Here is a 24,693-nt window from a genome sequence, read left to right as displayed (position 1 = left end):
GACAAGCGGTAGAAATGGATGGATGGCTGGATAAATAAAGCAATGACAATTAAAAAATGTTGTTTCAATTCCCCAGGTGAAATATTTTGGAGAAAGTATATTTGACAAGATTGAAAGGGAGAACGATTTTCTTTCCAAAGGCAAAGAGGAGAAGAGCAGCCCGCACGACGTGAAGTGACGTCTTAAAAGTGCGTCCGGCACGTCAGAACCCTTTAAAGAAGGTATGTGACGTCACGCGGCAGGCTTGGTTGCTACGGAGACGCAAAGTCTGCTCAGGTTAAAAAAAATTAAATACAAACAATTTGAAATAATGAATGAGTTTGAACTTAAAATAAAGCCGATTACTTTTATTTCATAACATAAAACAACAAAGACATAATTGCCTCATTCTTAGCTCAAAACACATTTTGTTGTCATTTTGACGTCCAAAAAACTTAATAACTTTGTTCTGTTAATCAAGATGTTCATTTTTTTTCATTCTTTACTTTCCCTTTTTTTCTTACTAACAAAATAATAATGATATGCATTTTATGTATTCATTTTCAAAGCTGAAAGATATTGAAATATTACACAACTTCAGCACTTTTATTTGCTGCTGTATCCATCCATCCATTTTCTACCGCTTATTCCCTTTCGGGGTCGCGGGGGGCGCTGGCGCCTATCTCAGCTACAATCGGGCAGAAGGCGGGGTACACCCTGGACAAGTCGCCACTTCGTCGCAGGGCCAACACAGATAGACAGACAACATTCACACTCACATTCACACACTATTTGCTGCTGTAAGACATGAAAAATAATTCATTTAAAAAAAATCTGTAATCTATATATATATATATATTATTTTTTATTCATTTATTTTTTAACAAATAGAGATCAAGGTCAAAGTTTATTTATTTATAGAGCACACTTTTAAAATAGTCATGTACAGAAAGGTCAAATGTATCAATCAATCAATCAATCAATCAATGTTTATTTATATAGCCCCAAATCACAAATGTCTCAAAGGACTGCACAAATCATTACGACTACAACATCCTCGGAAGAACCCACAAAAGGGCAAGGAAAACTCACACCCAGTGGGCAGGGAGAATTCACATTCAGTGGGACGCCAGCGACAATGCTGACTATGAGAAACCTTGGAGAGGACCTCAGATGTGGGCAACCCCCCCCCTCTAGGGGACCGAAAGCAATGGATGTCGAGCGGGTCTAACATGATACTGTGAAAGTTCAATCCATAGTGGCTCCAAGACAGCAGTGAGAGTCCCGTCCACAGGAAACCATCTCAAGCGGATCAGCAGCGTAGAGATGTCCCCAACCGATACAGGCGAGCGGTCCATCCTGGGTCCCGACGAGCGGTCCATCCTGGGTCTCGACTCTGGACAGCCAGTACTTCATCCATGGTCATCGGACCGGACCCCCTCCACAAGGGAGGGGGGGACATAGGAGAAAGAAAAGAAGCGGCAGATCAACTGGTCTAAAAAGGAGGTCTATTTAAAGGCTAGAGTATACAGATGAGTTTTAAGATGAGACTTAAATGCTTCTACTGAGGACACGGGTAAACAAACACAATAGTAACAAGTAAACAAACCCTGCACTTACACAACAAAATAAGAAATATTCCCACCCCAAAAAAGTTGTGAAAAAATAAATATAGATTTGAAAAAAAAATACATCAAAAATCTATTTATTTAAATACAATTCTTGGTTCCCGCCCACCTCGGACGCGCCCAGTGCTGATTGGTCAGCAGTCACGTGACCTCCAGCTGAGTTTTGCTAGCTGTCCTCGCTCCATGTAGCCGAGCTTAGCTTCCAGCAGACAACAACCGTCTCTCGTCGAGTTTAGCAGACAACAACCGTGTCTCGTCGAGTTTAGCAGACAACAACCGCGTCTTCGAATTTAGCAGACAACAACTGCCTCGTCGAGTTTAGCAGACAACAACTTCCTCGTCGAGTTGAACTTCCAGGAGACAACAACTGTCTCATCGAGCTTAGCAGACAACAAGTTTAGCATCCGGGAGACAACAACTGTGTCGTGGAGTTTAGCATCCAGGAGAGAAGAATTGTGTCTTCCAGCGGAGTCTGCCCTCGCCGCCATGGCTCACCCAGCACAGCCCGGTGCCTTGGAGGCCGGCAGCCCTCACATCCAGGTGGAACACGACAAAAAGCGTCGGCAGTTTGTCATCAGACTGAACGGTATGTGGAATGTGAGTCAAAGGCCTACTGAAATGCGATGTTCTTATTTAAACGGGGATAGCAGCTCCATTCTATGTGTCATACTTCGTCATTTTGCCATATTTTTGCTGAAAGGATTTAGTAGAGAACATTGACGGTAAAGTTCGCAACTTTTGGTCCATCCATCCATCCATTTCCTACCGCTTATTCCCTTTTGGGGTCGCGGGGGGCGCTGGCGCCTATCTCAGCTACAATCGGGCGGAAGGCGGGGTACACCCTGGACAAGTCGCCACCTCATCGCAGGGCCAACACAGATAGACAGACACTCACAACACCATTGATTTTAATTCATTGTTATTTTTTGAGCAATGACACTTAAAAACAAATCACACCAAAATGTTGGTTGATCCAAACACTCATTAAAGTGTTAAAAAATAAATTATTTTTATATTTTTTATTGTTTACTTTTAACATAATAATCTCATATCATCTTCAGATCTATCTGTTAATTCTCAGTTGAATATGCGACAAAGACAACATATTTGATGTTCAAACTGATAAACTTTTTTGGGGGGGAAATAATCATTAACTTTAGAATTTGATGCCAGCAACACGTGAGAAAGAAGCTGGGAAAGGTGGCAATAAATACTGATAATGCTCATCAAACACTTATTTGCAACATCCCCCAGGTGTGCAGGCTAATTGGGAACAGGTGGGTGCCATGATTGGCTATAAAAACAGCTTCCCAAAAAATGCTCAGTCTTTCACAAGAAAGGATGGGGCGAGGTACACCCCTTTGTCCACAACTGTGTGAGCAAATAGTCAAACAGTTTAAGAACAACCTTTCTCAAAGTGACATTGCAAGAAATTTAGGGATTTCAACATCTACGCTCCATAATATCATCAAAAGGTTCAGAGAATCTGGAGAAATCACTCCACGTAAGCGGCATGGCCGGAAACCAACATTGAATGACCGTGACCTCCGATCCCTCAGACGGCACTGTATCAAAAACCGACATCAATCTCTAAAGGATATCACCACATGGGCTCAGGAACGCTTCAGAAAACCACTGTCACTAAACACAGGTTGTCGCTACATCTGTAAGTGCAAGTTAAAGCTCTACAATGTAAAGCAAAAGCCATTTATCAACAACATCCAGAAACGCCGCTGGCTTCTCTAGGCCCGAGATCATCTAAGATGGACTGATCGCTAATAAAAAAGCCTTGCCTGTGCCGGAAGTAGCAGACGATGTGCCTGTGACGTCACGGGTTGTGGGGCTCCTCACTGTCAGGTTCAAACACTGGTGACATCTATTAATCAGACAAGAACCAAGGAACCAAGCAGACACAGGATTAAATAGAGCTCATGAGGAGACACGTGTTTTGGGCTGTACTTTAGTTACAGATCTGAAACAACGTTCTAAAGCACAGCCCGCGTGCCTCCTGTATTTATTAAGAGAATCCCTATTACATCATTGTGACTGAGGGAAAAGGGGGGAGTGGACTCGACAAGATATGATAATTAGGGGTGGGCAAATTAATGCGTTAATTACGCGTTAACTCATCAATCTATTAACGCCGACAAATATTTTACGCACATTTGCGTATGTTGTTATGCTTTTATTTTGTTAACGCCTTTTCTTAACAAGATGGCGTCGCCCGGCGTCGAGGGGCTCTTGGTAAAGATGGAACATTTGGCAAAAATACCGGACAATTCTGCAAATTTCCTGGCTGGCTTACAGCGTGGTCACTCCGGGATCACTTACAACCGCCAGACAATTCTGGATGTGGATCGATCGGGCCGTTTTGGACTGAATGACGCGTGCTTGCTAGAGCGGCTAGCTAGCATGGGAATACTTTGCCGGCTACATCCAGCGGCCTGTGAAGCAGCGGAGTATTTGTGTTGTCTGTCTATTTATGAATAATGCAGACCAGGAGTGTTGGCTGAGTTCTTAACGTTTGCTTTCAGAGCGTGCATATCACAACATACAAGATGCCGTCATGGCGACACAACCTATACCGGGCTACCGCGCATGCTCGTCACTCCTGTTGCATGCTGGGTAGGGTAGTTCTTTTTTTCCCTGGCTCATAACATCACAATATAGTACCATGTATATGCGTTCAGTTTATCAAAGCACCAAGCAAACAATCGAAAAATTCCCATCATATCAATTCCTAGATATGGTCATAATTATTTTAAGTGCACTACGCAGAATAAACACAACATTATTAATATTGCTACTACGGATAATTTGATCAAAAATTCCCTAAAACAGCCCACTACCTATAATATAGGTTTTTTTAAACATAAGACCCTGATAAAAAAAATGTTTCTGCTGTTACCTCAGAAATTGCCTGTTCAGATGTTATGATTGTGGCTCAGAGATTTGTATGTAGATTATATTTATTTTCCATAACAAACAGGATAACTTAAATACCCTGGCAGTGGCAATAAGCTTAAATGTTTGTATTTACATTTTTTGAGTTGATTTTTCATAAAATATGCTATTTAACTGCTACTGTTTAACAAGGACTGATTTAAATTGTGTTTGCACAACAAATGTTTTGGCGCTTTTGTTCATGTGGGAGAATATTCCAATAAAGGTGCACTACACACTACTTTTGAATTCATTATCGGGCTTTGCGTATACAATGCAGTTAATCGCGATTAATCAGAGAAATAGTGCGATTAACTTTGATTACAATTTTTAATCGTTGCCCAGCCCTAATGATAATACAAAATTGCAAATATGTTGACACTTGGTGCTATCGCCCAGTCTGTTCTTGTGCTGGTCCCAGAACACAAAGTTTCGCCTTGGCAGTCAGCAGGCGGTATCTGAACAGAACTCTCATGGAAAAGAAAGGTAAGCAATCTCACAGATTGCTAGCTCTGCACAAATACAGAAAAAACCCTTCAACACAAATTGACAATACTTTATAGTAACGGCCCTTAAGCATATAGCTATGATGATAATATGTACATAATTATTCTAACACTCACATCTGAAAATTTTTTACGATAATGGCTACCAGCAGCTAGAGCGATTCGGACCCAGTAAGCGACAATTTCCCCATTAATTTGAGCGAGGATGAAAGATTCATGGATGAGGATAATGAGAGTGAAGGACTAGGAGGAGAAAAAAAAAAGGCGAGGACAGTGAGAGCGAATCAGATGTTATTACACACATTTACTAAGATAATTCTGGAAAATCCCTTATCTGCCTATTGTGTTACTAGTCTTTTAGTGGGATTATATAGTACCTGAATGTCGGAGGGGTGTGGCCACAGGTGTGGTGACCGCCAGTGTCTCTGAGGGAAGCCACGCAGCTGCAGCAGGACGCAAGCTCCGCTGATGTCTCCGGTAAGAGCCGACTTATTGCCACAATTTCCTCACCGAAAACTGCCGGCTGACATGTTCGCTTGACCGCTCTGATCCATAGTAAAGCTTCATGGTCAGCTTTCGGGAATGTAAACAAGGAAACACCGCCTGTATTTGTGTTGCTAAAGGCAGCTGCAGTGCACCGCTTCCCACCTACATCTTTCTTCTTTGACGTCTCCATTATTAATTGAACAAATTGCAAAAGATTCAGCAACACAGAGGTCCAGAATACTGTGTAATTATGCGATGAAAAAAGACGACTTATAGCCTGGATCGGGCTGGAAAACAATGTCCGCTACAACCCGAGACGTCACGTGCACCCGTCATCATAAGTGTCATCATTCCGCGACGTTTTCAACAGGATACCTCACGGGAAAATAAAAATTGCAATTTAGTAAACTAAAAAGGCCGTATTGGCATGTGTTGCAATGTTAATATTTCATCATTGATATATAAACTATCAGACTGCGTGGTGGCTAGTAGTGGCTTTCAGTAGGCCTTTAAAGGTATGTGGAATGTGAGTGAAGGGTATGTGGAATGTGAGGGAAGGGTGTGTGGAATGTGTGCTAAGTAGTAGTGGTTAGCTCGTGGCTAATGCTAGCCCACGGCTGAGTTGACTTGCTTTGAGTTACTATAAGACACCGGTGGTTCAGTTATTATGTATTTTCATCAGTCATTGAATGTGAGGTGATGCCAGGAAGGGGATTGAACAAAAATGCTGACTTTATAGATCATGTTGATCACCTCCTCCTCGCTGATCGCCGCACGTATTTCGTCACGTGACTTCTTTCCGGAAGTGCAAAGCAGTGGTGGTCAAACAAACCAAGATGGCTGCTGTTGTACTGCCCTCTCTGAGTACACAATAGGCTTAAATCTTCCTGCAAAAATTCAACTTTGCAATGGAATAGATCCTATACTTTGTTACAAAAATGTTTGTCGAGTGATGGCGTCAAATCTGGAAGTATCATCGTTCTGCACCACACAACTTGTAAAAGCATGCAGGTCTACAACACTCTCCTGGATAAATACGTATCATTTTGTAGTGTAAGGTTGTATTTCATGGTTTAACTCGGCGTCTACTGCCATGTATGTTGTTGTTGCACGCATCATATACGAGTATTGTTTCCCTGTCTTTATCAAATTATAACTATAGATGTCAACATTGTGTACGTGCTGAAAGATGCATTTATGATTGTTTATCAAAATATAACTATAGATGTCAACATTGTGTATGTGCTGAAAGATGCATTTATGATTGTTTATCAAAATATAACTATAGATGTCAACATTGTGTACATGCTGAAAGATGCATTTATGATTGTTTATCAAAATATAACTATAGATGTCAACATTGTGTATGTGCTGAAAGATGCCTTTATGATTGTTTATCAAAATATAACTATAGATGTCAACATTGTGTATGTGCTGAAAGATGCATTTATGATTGTTTATCAAAATATAACTATAGATGTCAACATTGTGTATGTGCTGAAAGATGCATTTATGATTGTTTGTCACAATATAACTATAGATGTCAACATTGTGTATGTGCTGAAAGATGCATTTATGATTGTTTATCAAAATATAACTATAGATGTCAACATTGTGTACATGCTGAAAGATGCATTTATGATTGTTTATCAAAATATAATTATAGATGTCAACATTGTGTACGTGCTGAAAGATGCATTTATGATTGTTTATCAAAATATAACTATAGATGTCAACATTGTGTATGTGCTGAAAGATGCATTTATGATTGTTTATCAAAATATAACTATAGATGTCAACATTGTGTACGTGCTGAAAGATGCATTTATGATTGTTTATCAAAATATAACTATAGATGTCAACATTGTGTATGTGCTGAAAGATGCATTTATGATTGTTTATCAAAATATAACTATAGATATCAACATTGTGTATGTGCTGAAAGATGCATTTATGATTGTTTATCAAAATATAACTATAGATGTCAACATTGTGTATGTGCTGAAAGATGCATTTATGATTCCATCCATCCATCCATTTTCTACCGCTTATTCCCTTTTGGGGTCGCGGGAGGCGCTGGCGCCTATCTCAGCTACAATCGGGCGGAAGGCGGGGTACACCCTGGACAAGTCGCCACCTCATCGCAGGGCCAACACAGATAGACAGACAACATTCACACTCACATTCACACACTAGGGCCAATTTTAGTGTTGCCAATCAACCTATCCCCAGGTGCATGTCTTTGGAAGTGGGAGGAAGCCGGAGTACCCGGAGGGAACCCACGCATTCACGGGGAGAACATGCAAACTCCACACAGAAAGATCCCGAGCCTGGATTTGAACCCAGAACTGCAGGAGCTTCGTATTGTGAGGCATTTATGATTGTTTATCAAAATATAACTATAGATATCAACATTGTGTATGTGCTGAAAGATGCATTTATGATTGTTTATCAAAATATAACTATAGATGTCAACATTTTGTATGTGCTGAAAGATGCATTTATGATTGTTTATCAAAATATAACTATAGATGTCAACATTGTGTACGTGCTGAAAGATGCATTTATGATTGTTTATCAAAATATAACTATAGATGTCAACATTGTGTATGTGCTGAAAGATGCATTTATGATTGTTTATCAAAATATAAATATAGATGTCAACATTGTGTACGTGCTGAAAGATGCATTTATGATTGTTTATCAAAATATAAATATAGATGTCAACATTGTGTACGTGCTGAAAGATGCATTTATGATTGTTTATCAAAATATAACTATAGATATCAACATTGTGTATGTGCTGAAAGATGCATTTATGATTGTTTATCAAAATATAACTATAGATGTCAACATTTTGTATGTGCTGAAAGATGCATTTATGATTGTTTATCAAAATATAACTATAGATGTCAACATTGTGTACGTGCTGAAAGATGCATTTATGATTGTTTATCAAAATATAACTATAGATGTCAACATTGTGTATGTGCTGAAAGATGCATTTATGATTGTTTATCAAAATATAAATATAGATGTCAACATTGTGTACGTGCTGAAAGATGCATTTATGATTGTTTATCAAAATATAAATATAGATGTCAACATTGTGTACGTGCTGAAAGATGCATTTATGATTGTTTATCAAAATATAACTATAGATGTCAACATTTTGTATGTGCTGAAAGATGCATTTATGATTGTTTATCAAAATATAAATATAGATGTCAACATTGTGTATGTGCTGAAAGATGCATTTATGATTGTTTATCAAAATATAAATATAGATGTCAACATTGTGTACGTGCTGAAAGATGCATTTATGATTGTTTATCAAAATATAAATATAGATGTCAACATTGTGTATGTGCTGAAAGATGCATTTATGATTGTTTATCAAAATATAACTATAGATGTCAACATTGTGTACGTGCTGAAAGATGCATTTATGATTGTTTATCAAAATATAACTATAGATGTCAACATTGTGTACGTGCTGAAAGATGCATTTATGATTGTTTATCAAAATATAAATATAGATGTCAACATTGTGTACATGCTGAAAGATGCATTTATGATTATTAATCAATATATACCATATTTTTCAGGTTATAAGTCGCTCCGGAGTATACGTCGCACCGGCCGAAAATGCATAATAAAGAAGGATAAAAACATATATACGTCGCACTGGAGTATAAGTCGCATTTTTTGGTGAAATTTATGTGATAAAATCCAACATCAAAAATAGACATTTGATAGGCAATTTAAAATAAATAAAGAATAGTGAACAACAGGCTGAATAAGTGTAGGTTATATGAGGCATAAATAACCAACTATGTTAACCTAACATATTATGCTAAGAGTCATTCAAATAACTATAACATATAGAACATGCTATACCTTTACCAAACTATCTCTCACTCCTAATCCATAAATCCCATGAAATATTCTTCCTCAATGTCGCTTCTAAAGAACTCTGCCAACTCCAAAGGTATGCGCCGCTTCCTCTTGTCCTTTTCTACTGCATATTTCACTACGTCCAGCTTCTAATCTGCAGTACATGATTTCCTTTTCGGTCCCATTTTTGTTCAGCCCTTGTCACTTTTTATAAGTTACCGCAGGGTTTCCCACACATTCATTTTTTTGTGGCAGCCCGCCACGAAAGAATTACGGCCACAACAAAAAAAAATTTGTAATAATAATGTTTTGTTTTTTTTTTTTTTCCGGCTTTTGACTCGCTCGACCGCTCATAAAAGCAATGGGACTCTGTCTGTGAATGGAGCTTTTAGTTACATATTTATATAAATATGTAAATATTATATAAATATATACATAAAGTGTTGTAAAACATTAAAAAAGCGCCAACAATACTCCATTTACATTTTGTGACATCAATATTAAACAAGTATTAGTGATATTGTTATTATAAGCGCTAACGAAGACAAACTATTTATAGCAGCACAATGATCACAAGCTTGTGTGCCAATAAATGATAAATGATAAATGGGTTGTACTTGTATAGCGCTTTTCTACCTTCAAGGTACTCAAAGCGCTTTGACACTACTTCCACATTTACCCATTCACACACACATTCACACACTGATGGAGGGAGCTGCCATGCAAGGCGCCAACCAGCACCCATCAGGAGCAAGGGTGAAGTGTCTTGCTCAGGACACAACGGACGTGACGAGGTTGGTACTAGGTGGGAATTGAACCAGGGACCCTCGGGTTGCACACGACCACTCTCCCACTGCGCCACGCCGTCCCATGTTGACATGATCGCCTAATCAGCTGCTTTCTCGTTTCCTTGCTCGTCAAACTATTGTAGAGCATGAATAATGCCTTTCACCTGAATAGTAGAAGGACGAAGATGTATTCTGACAAGTTGGTACACTTTGACAGACAATTTAGACCCGGTAATGGCGAGAACGACAGGAAAAGACGCTTGGTTCCACCCTTTTTTTCTTAGTGAGGATTAAGAGTCATTATTCATCTAAATGGGAATATATGAGCAACCTATCAGTGCATCCTAATGATAGCAGACATTGTACAGTAAGTCATATATATATATTTTTTGGCTCTCATGAAGTCTGCAGTGAGTAATAATCATACAGCTTTACATATATACTTACATCATGCATATACAACCTCAATGGAGGTGTTTGGATGTTTTTAAGGGCTTTATAGGCAGAATAGAGCAAATCCTAAAGGCGGCATTGTAAGCAGATGTTTGATTGTGTTTATTCAAGATTTAGAATGGATAAATGTGTATCGGCTGGGACATCTCTGCGCTGCTGATCCGCCTCCGCTTGGGATGGTTTCCTGCTGGCTCTGCAGTGGACGGGACTCTCGCTGCTGTGTTGGATCCGCTTTGGACTGGACTTTGCAGCTGTGTTGGATCCACTATGGATTGAACTTTCACAGTATCAGTTTAGACCCGTTCGACATCCATTGCTTTCGGTCCCCTGGGGGGGGGTTGCCCACATATGTGGTCCTCTCCAAGGTTCTCATAGTCATCATTGTCACCGACGTCCCACCGGGTGTGAGTTTTCCTTGCCCTTATGTGGGCCTACCGAGGATGTCGTAGTGCTTTGTGTTGTGGTTTGTGCAGCCCTTTGAGACACTAGTGATTTAGGGCTATATAAATGAACATTGATTGATTGATTGATAATTATATTCCAACTCCACGTTCTTCTTGGTCATCGCGGCTGCCATACAACCAACACACTCCAACCCCCCCTGCCGACCGACCACACCACCGCAAATAGATGCCTGACCTGTGGGAAACACTGTACCGCCAACGATGAAATGATCCCTTTTAATAGCTACGGCCGTAGCATATAGCATATAGTAGTTAGCATCCCATGACCCATAAAGCACTTCTGCCATGACCCTCCCCCGCCGAATTCTTATTGGTTGACGTGTGTGTGACCATTGCTGACATTTTCTTTGTCTCTTCCGCGAATTAGATAAATAATATTATTTAATATTTTACGGTAATGTGTTAATAATTTCACACATAAGTCGCTCCAGAGCATATGTCGCACCCCCGGCCAAACTGTGAAAAAAACTGCGACTTATAGACGGAAAAATATGGTAACTATAGATGTCAACATTGTGTATGTGCTGAAAGATCCATTTATGATTGTTTATCAAAATATAACTATAGATGTCAACATTATGTACATGCTGAAAGATTAATTTATGATTGTTTATCAAAATATAACTATAGCTAACTATAGATGTCAACATTGTGTACGTGCTGAAAGATTAATTTATGATTGTTCATCAAAATCTAACTATAGATGTCAACGTTATGTACGTGCTTAAATATTAATTTATGATTGTTGTCTTTGGTAAAAACTAAACTTTTAAGTTTTGCTCACATTTGATTTCATTTATGTGGACTGGCTGAGTAGGTGCTTTTCCAAACACCGGTAGCAAAAATGTGGAATACAATTTGAATGTAAATAATATCAAGATAATGCCTAAAAGGGAAATAATAAATGTTAAAAGTATATGAAACAAAGCTTTAACAAAGTGATCTCAGCAAACTCATGCATTCTTCCACCCTGCTTCCTTTTGTAAAATCTTGGACTCTTTCGTTCTTCTTGATTGCTTCTCGAGGAACTCTGAAGAAACGTTTATCCTTTTCCTGATTTGAACGGTTCTTACAGCCGAAAACAATCAATCAATCAATCAATCAATGTTTATTTATATAGCCCCAAATCACAAATGTCTCAAAGGACTGCACAAATCATTACGACTACAACATCCTCGGAAGAACCCACAAAAGGGCAAGGAAAACTCACACCCAGTGGGCAGGGAGAATTCACATTCAGTGGGACGCCAGTGACAATGCTGACTATGAGAAACCTTGGAGAGGACCTCAGATGTGGGCAACCCCACCCCTCTAGGGGACCGAAAGCAATGGATGTCGAGCGGGTCTAACATGATACTGTGAAAGTTCAATCCATAGTGGCTCCAAGACAGCAGTGAGAGTCCCGTCCACAGGAAACCATCTCAAGCGGATCAGCAGCGTAGAGATGTCCCCAACCGATACAGGCGAGCGGTCCATCCTGGGTCCCGACGAGCGGTCCATCCTGGGTCTCGACTCTGGACAGTCAGTACTTCATCCATGGTCATCGGACCGGACCCCCTCCACAAGGGAGGGGGGGACATAGGAGAAAGAAAAGAAGCGGCAGATCAACTGGTCTAAAAAGGAGGTCTATTTAACAACACAAACATAGGGCATTGTTTCTTGGAGAAAGGCTGAATGGCGACCAGTAGCCATTGAGAACAGAGCTAGCTTGACCACACGTCCCGACCATTAAATATGCGTGACTCAGTTCCTAATGGGTAGTAGTTCTGCCAAGTCAAACCATAGGTAGATGTTGACATACAGTATTTACAGTAAATGCATTGGGCATCTAGCTAACTATTCCAGGGTTGTCACCATTCCAGATTTTCAATAGTCCTTACTAAGGTTGGGTACCAAATTCTGTACTTTTATAGGCACCGACCAAACTCAGTCTGTATGAACAGGTTTCGATTCACGTCAAATTCTTTGTTCCCACTTATATTTGATGAGTGAATAAATGCATGACACAAAACACCTGGGGGGGCTAAATCTAAGTGATTCACTCCTGACTTCACCTTCCCTCAGGGTCCCACGATCGGGCAGTTCTTCTCTATGAATATGTGGGGAAGAAGACCGTAGACTTGCAACACACTGAAGTTCCGGATGCTTACAGAGGGAGAGGGATCGCCAAACACCTGGCAAAGGTAAAGTTAAAGGATCCATAGCTTCCACGTGACTGAAATTTCACCATCTTTACACATGTTTTTGCTCCTGAAAATGAATCCGGCAGTCATTTTCCCGAATGTCAATTTGTTTTTGATTACTTACTGTGTTCGGAACTCCCCTCTGATTGGCGGTACAAATCACTGTACCGACCCCTTCCAATGAAGGAGAACATCATGGAAAAGTTTATTTATTTCCATAATTCCATTCAAAAAATTCAACTTCCATAGATTATAGATTCAGGGCCCACAACTTAAACGTTTTCAAGTTTCGGCCTCCAACTCACAAAAACAGGATTTCAAAACATGAGAGTACTTTGAAGAATTCAGGGCAAATGTGACAGGGCGTGAATGTTTTGGACTGGGTGTCACACGCTACTCACCTACTAAACTGCACAGCTTGTCTTACATTGCTTGACTTTGGTTCTCAGTTAGGATCAATATGGGCAAGACTTGACAAGTGTCCAGAAGACCACCATTGTGACCTTCCATAGGATGTAAGTTCCCAACATATTAAAGATAAAGTACCAATGATTGTCACACACACACACACACTAGGTGTGGCGAAATTTGTCGTCTGCATTTGACCCATCCCCTTGTTCACCCCCTGGGAGCTGAGGAGAGCAGTGGGCAGGGAATCATTTGTAGTGATTTAAACCCCCATTACAATCCTTGATGCTGATTGCCAGGCAGGGAGGTAATGGCTCCCCTTTTTATAGTCTTTGGTATGACTCGGCCAGGGTTTGAACTCACAACCTACCGATCTCAGGGCGGACACTCCAACCACTAGGCCACTGAGTAAGCTCATCAATGGAAGTCTTGTGGAAGACCATCATTGAGACCCTCCATAGGATGTAAGTTCTTTGCTAAGGTACTTCACAGGGTGCTGTGTCCAACATATCAATGGAGGTCTAGTGGAAGACCCATCATTGAGACCCTCCATAGGAGCTATCTTAGGAGCTTCACAGGGTGCAGTATCAATCCTATCAATGGAAGACCCATCGTTGAGACCCTCCATAAGAGGTAAGTCATATCTAAGGAGCTTCACAGAGTGCTGTGTCCAACATATCAATAGAAGTCTAGTGGAAGACCACCATTGAGACTCTCCATAGGAGGTAAGTCCCTCACTAAGGAGCTTCACAGAGTGCTGTGTCTAACATATCATTAGAAGTCTAGTGGAAGACCACCGTTGAGACTCTCCATAGGAGGTGAGTTCCTATCTAAAGAGCTTCACAAGGTGCTGTGTCCAACATATCAATGAGACCCTCCATAGGAGGTAAGTCCCTCCCTAAGGAGCTTCACAGGGTGCTGTGTCCAACATATCAATGAGACCCCCCATAGGAGGTAAGTTCCTATCTAAGGAGCTTCATAGGGTGCTGTGTCCATCCTACCAATGGAAGACCCATCATTGAGACCCTCCATAGGAGGTAAGTCCCTCGCTAAGGAGCTTCACAGGGTGCTGTGTCCAACATATCAATGAGACCCTCCTTAGGAGGTAAGTTCTTATCTAAGGAGCTTCACAGAGTGCTGTGTCCAACATATCAATGGAAGTCTAGTGGAAGACCACCATTGAGACCCTCCATTGGAGGTAAGTTCCTCGCTAAGGAGCTTCACAGAGTGCTGTGTCCAACATATCGTTAGAAGTCTAGTGGAAGACCACCATTGAGACTCTCCATAGGAGGTAAGTCCCTCGCTAAGGAGCTTCACAGGGTGCTGTGTCCTACATAGCAATGAGACCCTCCATAGGAGGTTAGTTCCTATCTAAGGAGCTTCACAGGGTGCTGTGTCCTACATATCAATGGAAGTCCAGTGGAAGACCACCTTTGAGACCCTTCATAGGAGGTAAGTTTCTATCTAAGGAGCTTCACAGAGTGCTGTGTCCAACATATCAATGGAAGTCTAGTGGAAGACCACCATTGAGACTCTCCATAGGAGGTAAGTCCCTCGCTAAGGAGCTTCACAGGGTGCTGTGTCCAACATATCAATGGAAGTCTAGTGGAAGACCACCATTGAGACTCTCCATAGGAGGTAAGTCCCTCGCTAAGGAGCTTCACAGGGTGCTGTGTCCAACATATCAATGAGACCCTCCATAGGAGGTTAGTTCCTATCTAAGGAGCTTCACAGGGTGCTGTGTCCTACATATCAATGGAAGTCTAGTGGAAGACCACCATTGAGACTCTCCATAGGAGGTAAGTCCCTCGCTAAGGAGCTTCACAGAGTGCTGTGTCCAACATATCAATGGAAGTCTAGTGGAAGACCACCATTGAGACTCTCCGTAGGAGGTAAGTCCCTCGCTAAGGAGCTTCACAGGGTGCTGTGTCCAACATATCAATGAGACCCTTCATAGGAGGTTAGTTCCTATCTAAGGAGCTTCACAGGGTGCTGTGTCCTACATATCAATGGAAGTCTAGTGGAAGACCACCATTGAGACTCTCCATAGGAGGTAAGTCCCTCGCTAAGGAGCTTCACACAGTGCTGTGTCCAACATATCAATGGAAGTCTAGTGGAAGACCACCATTGAGACTCTCCATAGGAGGTGAGTTCCTATCTAAAGAGCTTCACAGGGTGCTGTGTCCAACATATCAATGAGACCCTCCATAGGAGGTAAGTTCCTATCTAAGGAGCTTCACAGGGTGCTGTGTCCAACATATCAGTGGAAGACCACCTTTGAGACTCTCCATAGGAGGTAAGTTTCTATCTAAGGAGCTTCACAGAGTGCTGTCCAACATATCAATGGAAGTCCAGTGGAAGGGCAAAAGGTGTCAGGAGAAACCGCACCAGCAGAAGAGCTGACCATGGATGATCAAACCGACGATTCATCAGTCTGGCAGAGATCCAGCAAGCGTGGAATGAGCCGGAAGTCACAGCTTGAAAAAACAACACATTCAGGCCATATTTTGATTGATTTGATGTCATCGTATTGTCTTTATCTGCAAAATCTCAGAAGTATTCAGAATCAGAAGTACTTTATTAATCCCCAAAATTGAGAGTTCTTCACAGTATTTCATTTTTTACAAACCTGTTTTTGTGGGTTTTATGAGCCACAAGTGCAAATCATGTAAAAAAAATTAACAACTAAGCACTTGAAATGGTTTAAATCGTGGGCCCTAAATATATCCTCCTATGAAAGTTCAACGTTTTAATTGGGATTATCCAAATGAATACACTTTTCCATGGTATTGTCATTTTTTGTAAAGGGTGTGTACACCAAAACAGTCCATCCTAAGAACGCTTTCTTGCCCCAGGCTATGACTGGCATGGACGCCAAACAGTCCCAGCAGGGAAATAACCCTGGAACTCATCTGTCACTGGGAATGTTCTGGCTTCATCTTCCTTAGTAACTTTGTTATAAACTTGTTTAACATTTGAATGGACATGTGTTGTTTACATTGAAGTAAGAGAGAACCATCTACCAAGTCACATGTCTTAGACAATGAAGTGGATTCTGGCTCTGGTCCGCCCGGGTCTAGTAAACATTGGGCCCCTTTTCAGCAAAATAAAGTTTGTCCACCATAAAGTAGCCGTGGACCTGGCTACATCCCCTGGGATGTGGTGGTGAGAGTCTCTCAAAACAGATGGCTGGGTCCTTAGTGCACCACAAAAAGAGAAGAAGAAAAAAATGCCAAACATTTCTGCTGGTGGAGGAGAGTGCTGGTGAGGAGAGGTTGTTTTGTATGGAACAACTCTGCTTGTTTTGAAAAGAAACACAAATAGGTGAAGATCTTTGCAGATTTTTCAGCAAAGAACCATGGTTCCATGTCATGGAGACCCCAGTGAAGTCTTTTAAATGTATCTGGGAATGTTCTCATCGCAAATGGACTGTTTGGTTTGTCTTAGAAGACCTTTCGCCTCTCATCAGTTGGTGCTCATAGACATGGATTGGTCAGATCCAGTCTGACTAGACAGACTTGTCTTCTTAGACAAACCAAACAGTCCAGGTGCCATCGATGGTATGCCCTGAGATGTTTGAAATGGGGAAAAAAAACATAATATGGCCCCCTTTAAAAAAACCTTTGCAGCGTGCAGTCACTTGTTGCCACAAATCTAAACCACCGACAACACTTTTCTTTTCTTTGGAACAAAGGTCTCAGTCTGGTGTGCGTAGCCATGTTTTCCCTGGTGTAAGGAAGTAAGGGGGAGAGCAAAAAGTTACTTACCTTTAAAATGATCTAAAACATAAAACTGGAGTCATGGATGAAATGGGTTCAGCGGTGATGCAGCATAGCTATTAACCTCACATTTTATGCTCTGGTGAACTACAGGCGGCCATGGACTTTGTGGTGGAAGAAGATCTGAAGGCCCACCTGACCTGCTGGTACATCCAGAAGTATGTGAAAGAGAACCCCCAACCTCAGTACGTTGAGCACATTTACCAATGACCCAAGGAGCTGCCGGGTGTTGTCAGAAGAAACTTGAACGCTGGGGCCAGCGCTCATGTCCGTCCACCACAGGAGGACTGAAGCGGGACGCCAACCACCTGGACCGTCTTCAGTCCATGGAACTCTTCCCCATGTAAATACCATGTCCTGAAAGGAATGGGAGTGGTGTTTCATTGGCATGTTTCTCTCCTCCGTTGTGTTGAGTCCAAATACCGGCAGGACAAGTTCCAACTATTTAGCCATGAATTGTCAAACCTCCGCCTGATGAACCCACGTCCTCCCAGGGGAGGTTGGACACTCACCTCCTGCCAAAAAGGACAATAGAGACTCAAGTCCCCGCCCCCACACCCGCTTCCTGTCCGCTCAAATACTGCGTCTCAACCCCAACCAACCCAAAGAGGAGTTGTCCCACATCAGTAGTCATTCAAAACAACTTTATTTGGCCACTGTCACCTTGAACAGTAACACTGTGTTTCAACAGTCACATCAGTCATTCTTTGCCGTACCACTAGATGGAGCCTGCGTACCTTTTGTTTCCTGCTTAAAACTGGGCTTTGGCTTCACGGGAGCCTTTTTGCTGTTGACAATCTTAAGTGGTGACGGAGAATCCTCAGGGAAAACACCAGCAGGCGTCTGGGAGCCAGCCAGTTGTGTGTGTGTGTGTGTGTGTGTGTGTGTGTGTGTGTGTGTGTGTGTGTGTGCGTGTGCGCGTGTGTGTGTTCCTTTAAGAGCTTCTCAGGCTCTAGTGTCTGAATAAAGTCAGCAAGGTGACTTTCACTCAAGTATTGACTTGCTTTCTACTCCAAACTTCTTCCATTTTCAAAACCAATACAATAGATTTCTATTTGTTTTTATCTTTAGGGCGCCCCTCAAGTTTGGGCCCGAGGACCCGGAAAAGTTTTAGTCATCCATCCATCCATCCATTTTCTACCGCTTATTCCCTTTCGGGGTTGCGAGGGGCGCTGGCGCCTATCTCAGCTACAATCGGGCGGAAGGCGGGGTACACCCTGGACAAGTCGCCACCTCATCGCAGGGCCAACACAGATAGACAGACAACATTCACACACTAGGGCCAATTTAGTGTTGCCAATCAACCTATCCCCAGGTGCATGTCTTTGGAGGTGGGAGGGGCCTATCCCCAGGTGCATGTCTTTGGAGGTGGGAGGGGCCTATCCCCAGGTGCATGTCTTTGGAGGTGGGAGGGGCCTATCCCCAGGTGTATGTCTTTGGAGGTGGGAGGGGCCTATCCCCAGGTGTATGTCTTTGGAGGTGGGAGGGGCCTATCCCCAGGTGCATGTCTTTGGAGGTGGGAGGGGCCTATCCCCAGGTGCATGTCTTTGGAAGTGGGAGGGGCCTATCCCCAGGTGCATGTCTTTGGAGGTGGGAGGGGCCTATCCCCAGGTGTATGTCTTTGGAGGTGGGAGGGGCCTATCCCCAGGTGCATGTCTTTGGAGGTGGGAGGGGCCTATCCCCAGGTGCATGTCTTTGGAAGTGGGAGGGGCCTATCCCCAGGTGCATGTCTTTGGAAGTGGGAGGGGCCTATCCCCAGGTGCATGTCTTTGGAGGTGGGAGGGGCCTATCCCCAGGTGTATGTCTTTGGAGGTGGGAGGGGCCTATCCCCAGGTGTATGTCTTTGGAGGTGGGAGGGGCCTATCCCCAGGTGCATGTCTTTGGAGGTGGGAGGGGCCTATCCCCAGGTGCATGTCTTTGGAGGTGGGAGGGGCCTATCCCCAGGTGCATGTCTTTGGAGGTGGGAGGAAGCCGGAGTACCCGGAGGGAACCCACGCATTCACGGGGAGAACATGCAAACTCCACACAGAAAGATCCCAAGCCTGGATTTGAACCCAGGACTGCAGGACCTTCGTATTGTGAGGCAGACGCACTAACCCCTCTTCCACCGTGAAACCAAGTTTTAAGTTTTAGTCATAAAAATATTTTTAAAAAATAGGTCATATACAAACCCTGTTTCCATATGAGTTGGGAAATTGTGTTAGATGTAAATATAAACAGAATACAATGATTTGCAAATCCTTTTCAAGCCATATTCAGTTGAATATGCTACAAAGACAACATATTTGATGTTCAAACTCATAAACTTTTTTTTTTTTTTCGCAAATCATTAACTTTAAAATTTGATGCTAGCAACACGTGACAAAGTTGGGAAAGGTGGCAATAAATACTGATAAAGTTGAGGAATGCTCATCAAACACTTATATGGAACATCCCACAGGTGTGCAGGCTAATTGGGAACAGGTGGGTGCCATGATTGGGTATAAAAAAAGCTTCCAAATAAATGCTCACTCTTTCACAAGAAAAGATGGGGCGAGGTACACCCCTTTGTCCACAACTGCGTGAGCAAATAGTCAAACAGTTTAAGAACAACATTTCTTACAGTGCGATTGCAAAAAATTTAGGGATTTCAACATCTACGCTCCATAATATCATCAAAAGGTTCAGAGAATGTAGAGAAGTCACTCCACGTAAGCGGCATGGCCGGAAACCAACATTGATTGACCGTGACCTTCCATCCCTCAGACGGCACTGTATCAAAAACCCACATCAATCTCTAAAGGATATCACCACGTGGGCTCAAGAACACTTCAGAAAACCACTGTCACTAAATACAGTTTGTCGCTACATCTGTAAGTGCCAGTTAAAGCTCTACTATGCAAAGCAAAAACTATTTATCAACAACATCCAGAAACGCATCCGGCTTCTCTGGGCCCGAGATCATCTAAGATGGACTGATGAAAAGTGGAAAAGTGTTCTGTGGTCTGACGAGTCCACATTTCACATTGTTTTTGGAAATATTCGACATGGTGACATCCGGACTAAAGGGGAAGCAACTCTCCAGACTGTTATCGACGCAAAGTGTGAAAGCCAGCATGTGTGATGGTATGGGGGTGCATTAGTGCCCAAGGCATGGGTAACTTACACATCTGTGAAGGCACCATTATTGCTGAAAGGTACATACAGGTTTTGGAACAACATATGCTGCCATCTAAGCGCCGTCTTTTTCATGGACGTCCCTGCTTATTTCAGCAAGACAATGCCAAGCCACATTCAGCAGGTGTTACAACAGCGTGGCTTCGTAAAAAAAGGAGTACAGGTACTTTCCTGGCCCGCCTGCAGTCCAGACCTGTCTCCCATGGAAAATGTGTGGCGCATTATGAAGCGTAAAATACGACAGCGGAGACCCCGGACTGTTGAAGGACTGAAGCTCTACATAAAACAAGAATGGGAAAGAATTCCACTTTCAAAGCTTCAACAATTAGTTTCCTCAGTTCCCAAACGTTTATTGAGTGTTGTTAAAAGAAAAGGTGATGTAACACAGTGGTGAACATGCCCTTTCCCAACTACTTTGGCACGTGTTGCAGCCATGAAATTCTAAGTCAATTATTATTTGCAAAACATAAATAAAGTTTATGAGTTTGAAGATCAAATATGTTGTCTTTGTAGCATATTCAACTGAATATGGGTTGAAAAGGATTTGCAAATCATTGTATTCTGTTTATATTTACATCTAACACAATTTCCCAACTCATATGGAAACGGGGTTTGTATTTAGACATGTGGACATATTTAGACAAACTTAAACCCTTTTAGACATATTTAAACACATTTAGACACATCTAGAAACATTTAGACAAACTTAAACCCTTTTAGACATATTTAGACACATCTTGACACATTTAGACAAACTTAAACCCTTTTAGATACATCTAGAAACATTTAGACACATATAAAAACATTTAGACAAACTTAAACCCTTTTAGACATATTTAAACACATTTAGACACATCTAGAAACATTTAGATACATTTAGACAAACTTAAACCCTTTTAGACATATTTAAACACATTTAGACACATCTAGAAACATTTAGACACATCTAGAAACATTTAGACAAACTTAAACCCTTTTAGACATATTTAAACACATTTAGACACATTTAGAAAAACTTAAACCCTTTTAGACATATTTAAACACATTTAGACACATCTAGAAACATTTAGACAAACTTAAACCCTTTTAGACATATTTAAACACATTTGGACACATCTAGAAACATTTAGACAAACTTAAACCCTTTTAGACATATTTAAACACATTTAGACACATCTAGAAACATTTAGACAAACTTAACCCCTTTTAGACATATTTAAACACATTTAGACACATCTAGAAACATTTAGATACATTTAGACAAACTTAAACCCTTTTAGACATATTTAAACACATCTAGAAACCTTTAGACACATCTAGAAACATTTAGACAAACTTAAACCCCTTTAGACATATTTAAACACATTTAGACACATCTACAAACATTTAGACAAACTTAAACCCTTTTAGACATATTTAAACACGTTTAGACACATCTAGAAACATTTAGACAAACTTAAACCCTTTTAGATACATCTAGAAACATTTAGACAAACTTAAACCCTTTTAGATATATTTAAACACATTTAGACACATTTAGACACATCTAGAAAAATTTAGACAAACTTAAACCCTTTTAGAAACATCTAGAAACATTTAGACACATATAGAAACATTTAGACAATCTTAAACCCATTTAGACATATTTAAACACATTTAGACACATCTACAAACATTTAGATACATTTAGACAAACTTAAACCCTATTAGACATATTTAAACACATTTAGACACATCTAGAAACATTTAGATACATTTAGACAAACTTAAACCCTTTTGGACATATTTAAACACATTTAGACACATCTACAAACATTTAGACAAACTTAAACCCTTTTAGACATATTTAAACACATTTAGACACATCTAGAAACATTTAGACAAACTTAAACCCTTTTAGACATATTTAGACACATCTAGAAACATTTAGACACATCTAGAAACACTTAGACACATTTAGACACACTTAGACAAACTTAAACCCTTTTAGACATATTTAAACACATTTAGACATATTTAGACACATTTAGGCATATTTAGACACAGACAAACTTAAACCCTTTTAGACATATTTAGACACATGTAGACATATTTAGACACATGTAGACAAACTTAAACCCTTTTAGACATATTTAAACAGATCTAGAAACATTTAGACTAACTTAAACCCTTTTAGACATATTTAAACACATTTAGACACATCTAGAAACATTTAGATACATTTAGACAAACTTAAACCCTTTTAGACATATTTAAACACATCTAGAAACATTTAGACACATCTAGAAACATTTAGACAAACTTAAACCCTTTTAGACATATTTAAACACATTTAGACACATCTAGAAACATTTAGACAAACTTAAACCCTTTTAGACATATTTAAACACATTTAGACACATCTAGAAACATTTAGATACATTTAGACAAACTTAAACCCTTTTAGACATATTTAAACACATTTAGACACATCTAGAAACATTTAGACAAACTTAAACCCTTTTAGACATATTTAAACACATTTAGACACATCTAGAAACATTTAGATACATTTAGACAAACTTAAACCCTTTTAGACATATTTAGACACATCTAGAAACATTTAGACACATCTAGAAACACTTAGACACATTTAGACACACTTAGACAAACATAAACCCTTTTAGACATATTTAAACACATTTAGACACTTTTAGGCATATTTAGACACAGACAAACTTAAACCCTTTTAGACATATTTAGACACATGTAGACATATTTAGACAAATGTAGACAAACTTAAACCCTTTTAGACATATTTAAACACATCTACAAACATCTAGAAACATTTAGACAAACTTAAACCCTTTTAGACATATTTAAACACATTTAGACACATCTAGAAACATTTAGATACATTTAGACAAACTTAAACCCTTTTAGACATATTTAAACACATCTAGAAACATTTAGACACATCTAGAAACATTTAGACAAACTTAAACCCTTTTAGACATATTTAGACACATCTAGAAACATTTAGACACATCTAGAAACACTTAGACACATTTAGACACACTTAGACAAACTTAAACCCTTTTAGACATATTTAAACACATTTAGACACATTTAGACACATTTAGGCATATTTAGACACAGACAAACTTAAACCCTTTTAGACATATTTAAACACATTTAGACATATTTAGACACACATGTAGACACACTTAGACAGATTTAGACACACTTAGACAAACTTAAACCCTTTTAGACATATGTAGATGTGTCTAAGTGTGTCTACATGTGTCTAAATGTGTCTACATTCAAGTAAATGTAAATTGAAAAAAAAAATAAAAATTATATATATTATAAACGCTAATTACTGTTCACTTTTTTATTTGTTGTTGTTGTAAAATGTGTTTTTATTTTACAGTAAAAATACTTTCAACAATTTTTTATTTTTTTTTGAACTTTTTGGTGTTGTAAATGTATCTTATTTGCAGTGAATATAAGTAGAACAATTATATATACATTTAAAAACATATATAAAATGATATGTTCTTAAAGCTTCCGCCCGATTGTAGCTGAGATAGGCGCCAGCGTCCCCTGCGACCCCAAAAGGGAATAAGCGGTAGAAAATGGATGGATGTTATAAAAGCGAATTACTTTTCACTCTTATTTGTATTAATTGTGGTTGTAAAATTCGTTTCTATTTTTTGGTCAAAAAAAATAATAATTTACAAATACACGTTTTTATTTGTTTCAAAGTATTTAAAATACGTTTAAATTGAAAAATGCTATAGTAAGAAAATTAATTCATATATTTTACAAATACAATTTTTATTTGTTTTAATTATGTTGTAAACTGCTTCTATTTGGAGTAAATATAAATAAAATAAAAAATGTATATTATCTTTGAGCGCTTTGAGTATCCAATAATAGAAAAGCGCTATATAAAATTATATAAAATATATTATTATTATTATTATTATTATTATTATTATTATATTATAAATGTTAATTACTTTTCACTTTTTTATTTGT

The 24,693-nt window shown here is 39.9% G+C and overlaps 1 protein-coding gene across 1 annotated transcript; it reads left to right on the top strand.

The window, feature by feature from the left end:
* The first annotated feature begins 1,751 nt into the window (after positions 1 to 1,751).
* Positions 1,752 to 18,506, top strand: natd1 (protein NATD1). Its single transcript, XM_061884490.1, has 3 exons — positions 1,752 to 2,193; positions 13,209 to 13,327; positions 17,608 to 18,506. The coding sequence occupies exons 1-3, from the start codon at positions 2,094 to 2,096 to the stop codon at positions 17,722 to 17,724; spliced, it is 336 nt and encodes a 111-aa protein (XP_061740474.1). The 5' UTR covers positions 1,752 to 2,093; the 3' UTR covers positions 17,725 to 18,506.
* Positions 18,507 to 24,693: the final 6,187 nt, after the last annotated feature.

The sequence above is a fragment of the Nerophis ophidion genome, linkage group LG23 (assembly GCF_033978795.1).
Source record: "Nerophis ophidion isolate RoL-2023_Sa linkage group LG23, RoL_Noph_v1.0, whole genome shotgun sequence".
NCBI classification, from domain to species: Eukaryota; Metazoa; Chordata; class Actinopteri; order Syngnathiformes; family Syngnathidae; genus Nerophis; species Nerophis ophidion.
This window is presented reverse-complemented; position numbering and strand designations above follow the sequence as displayed.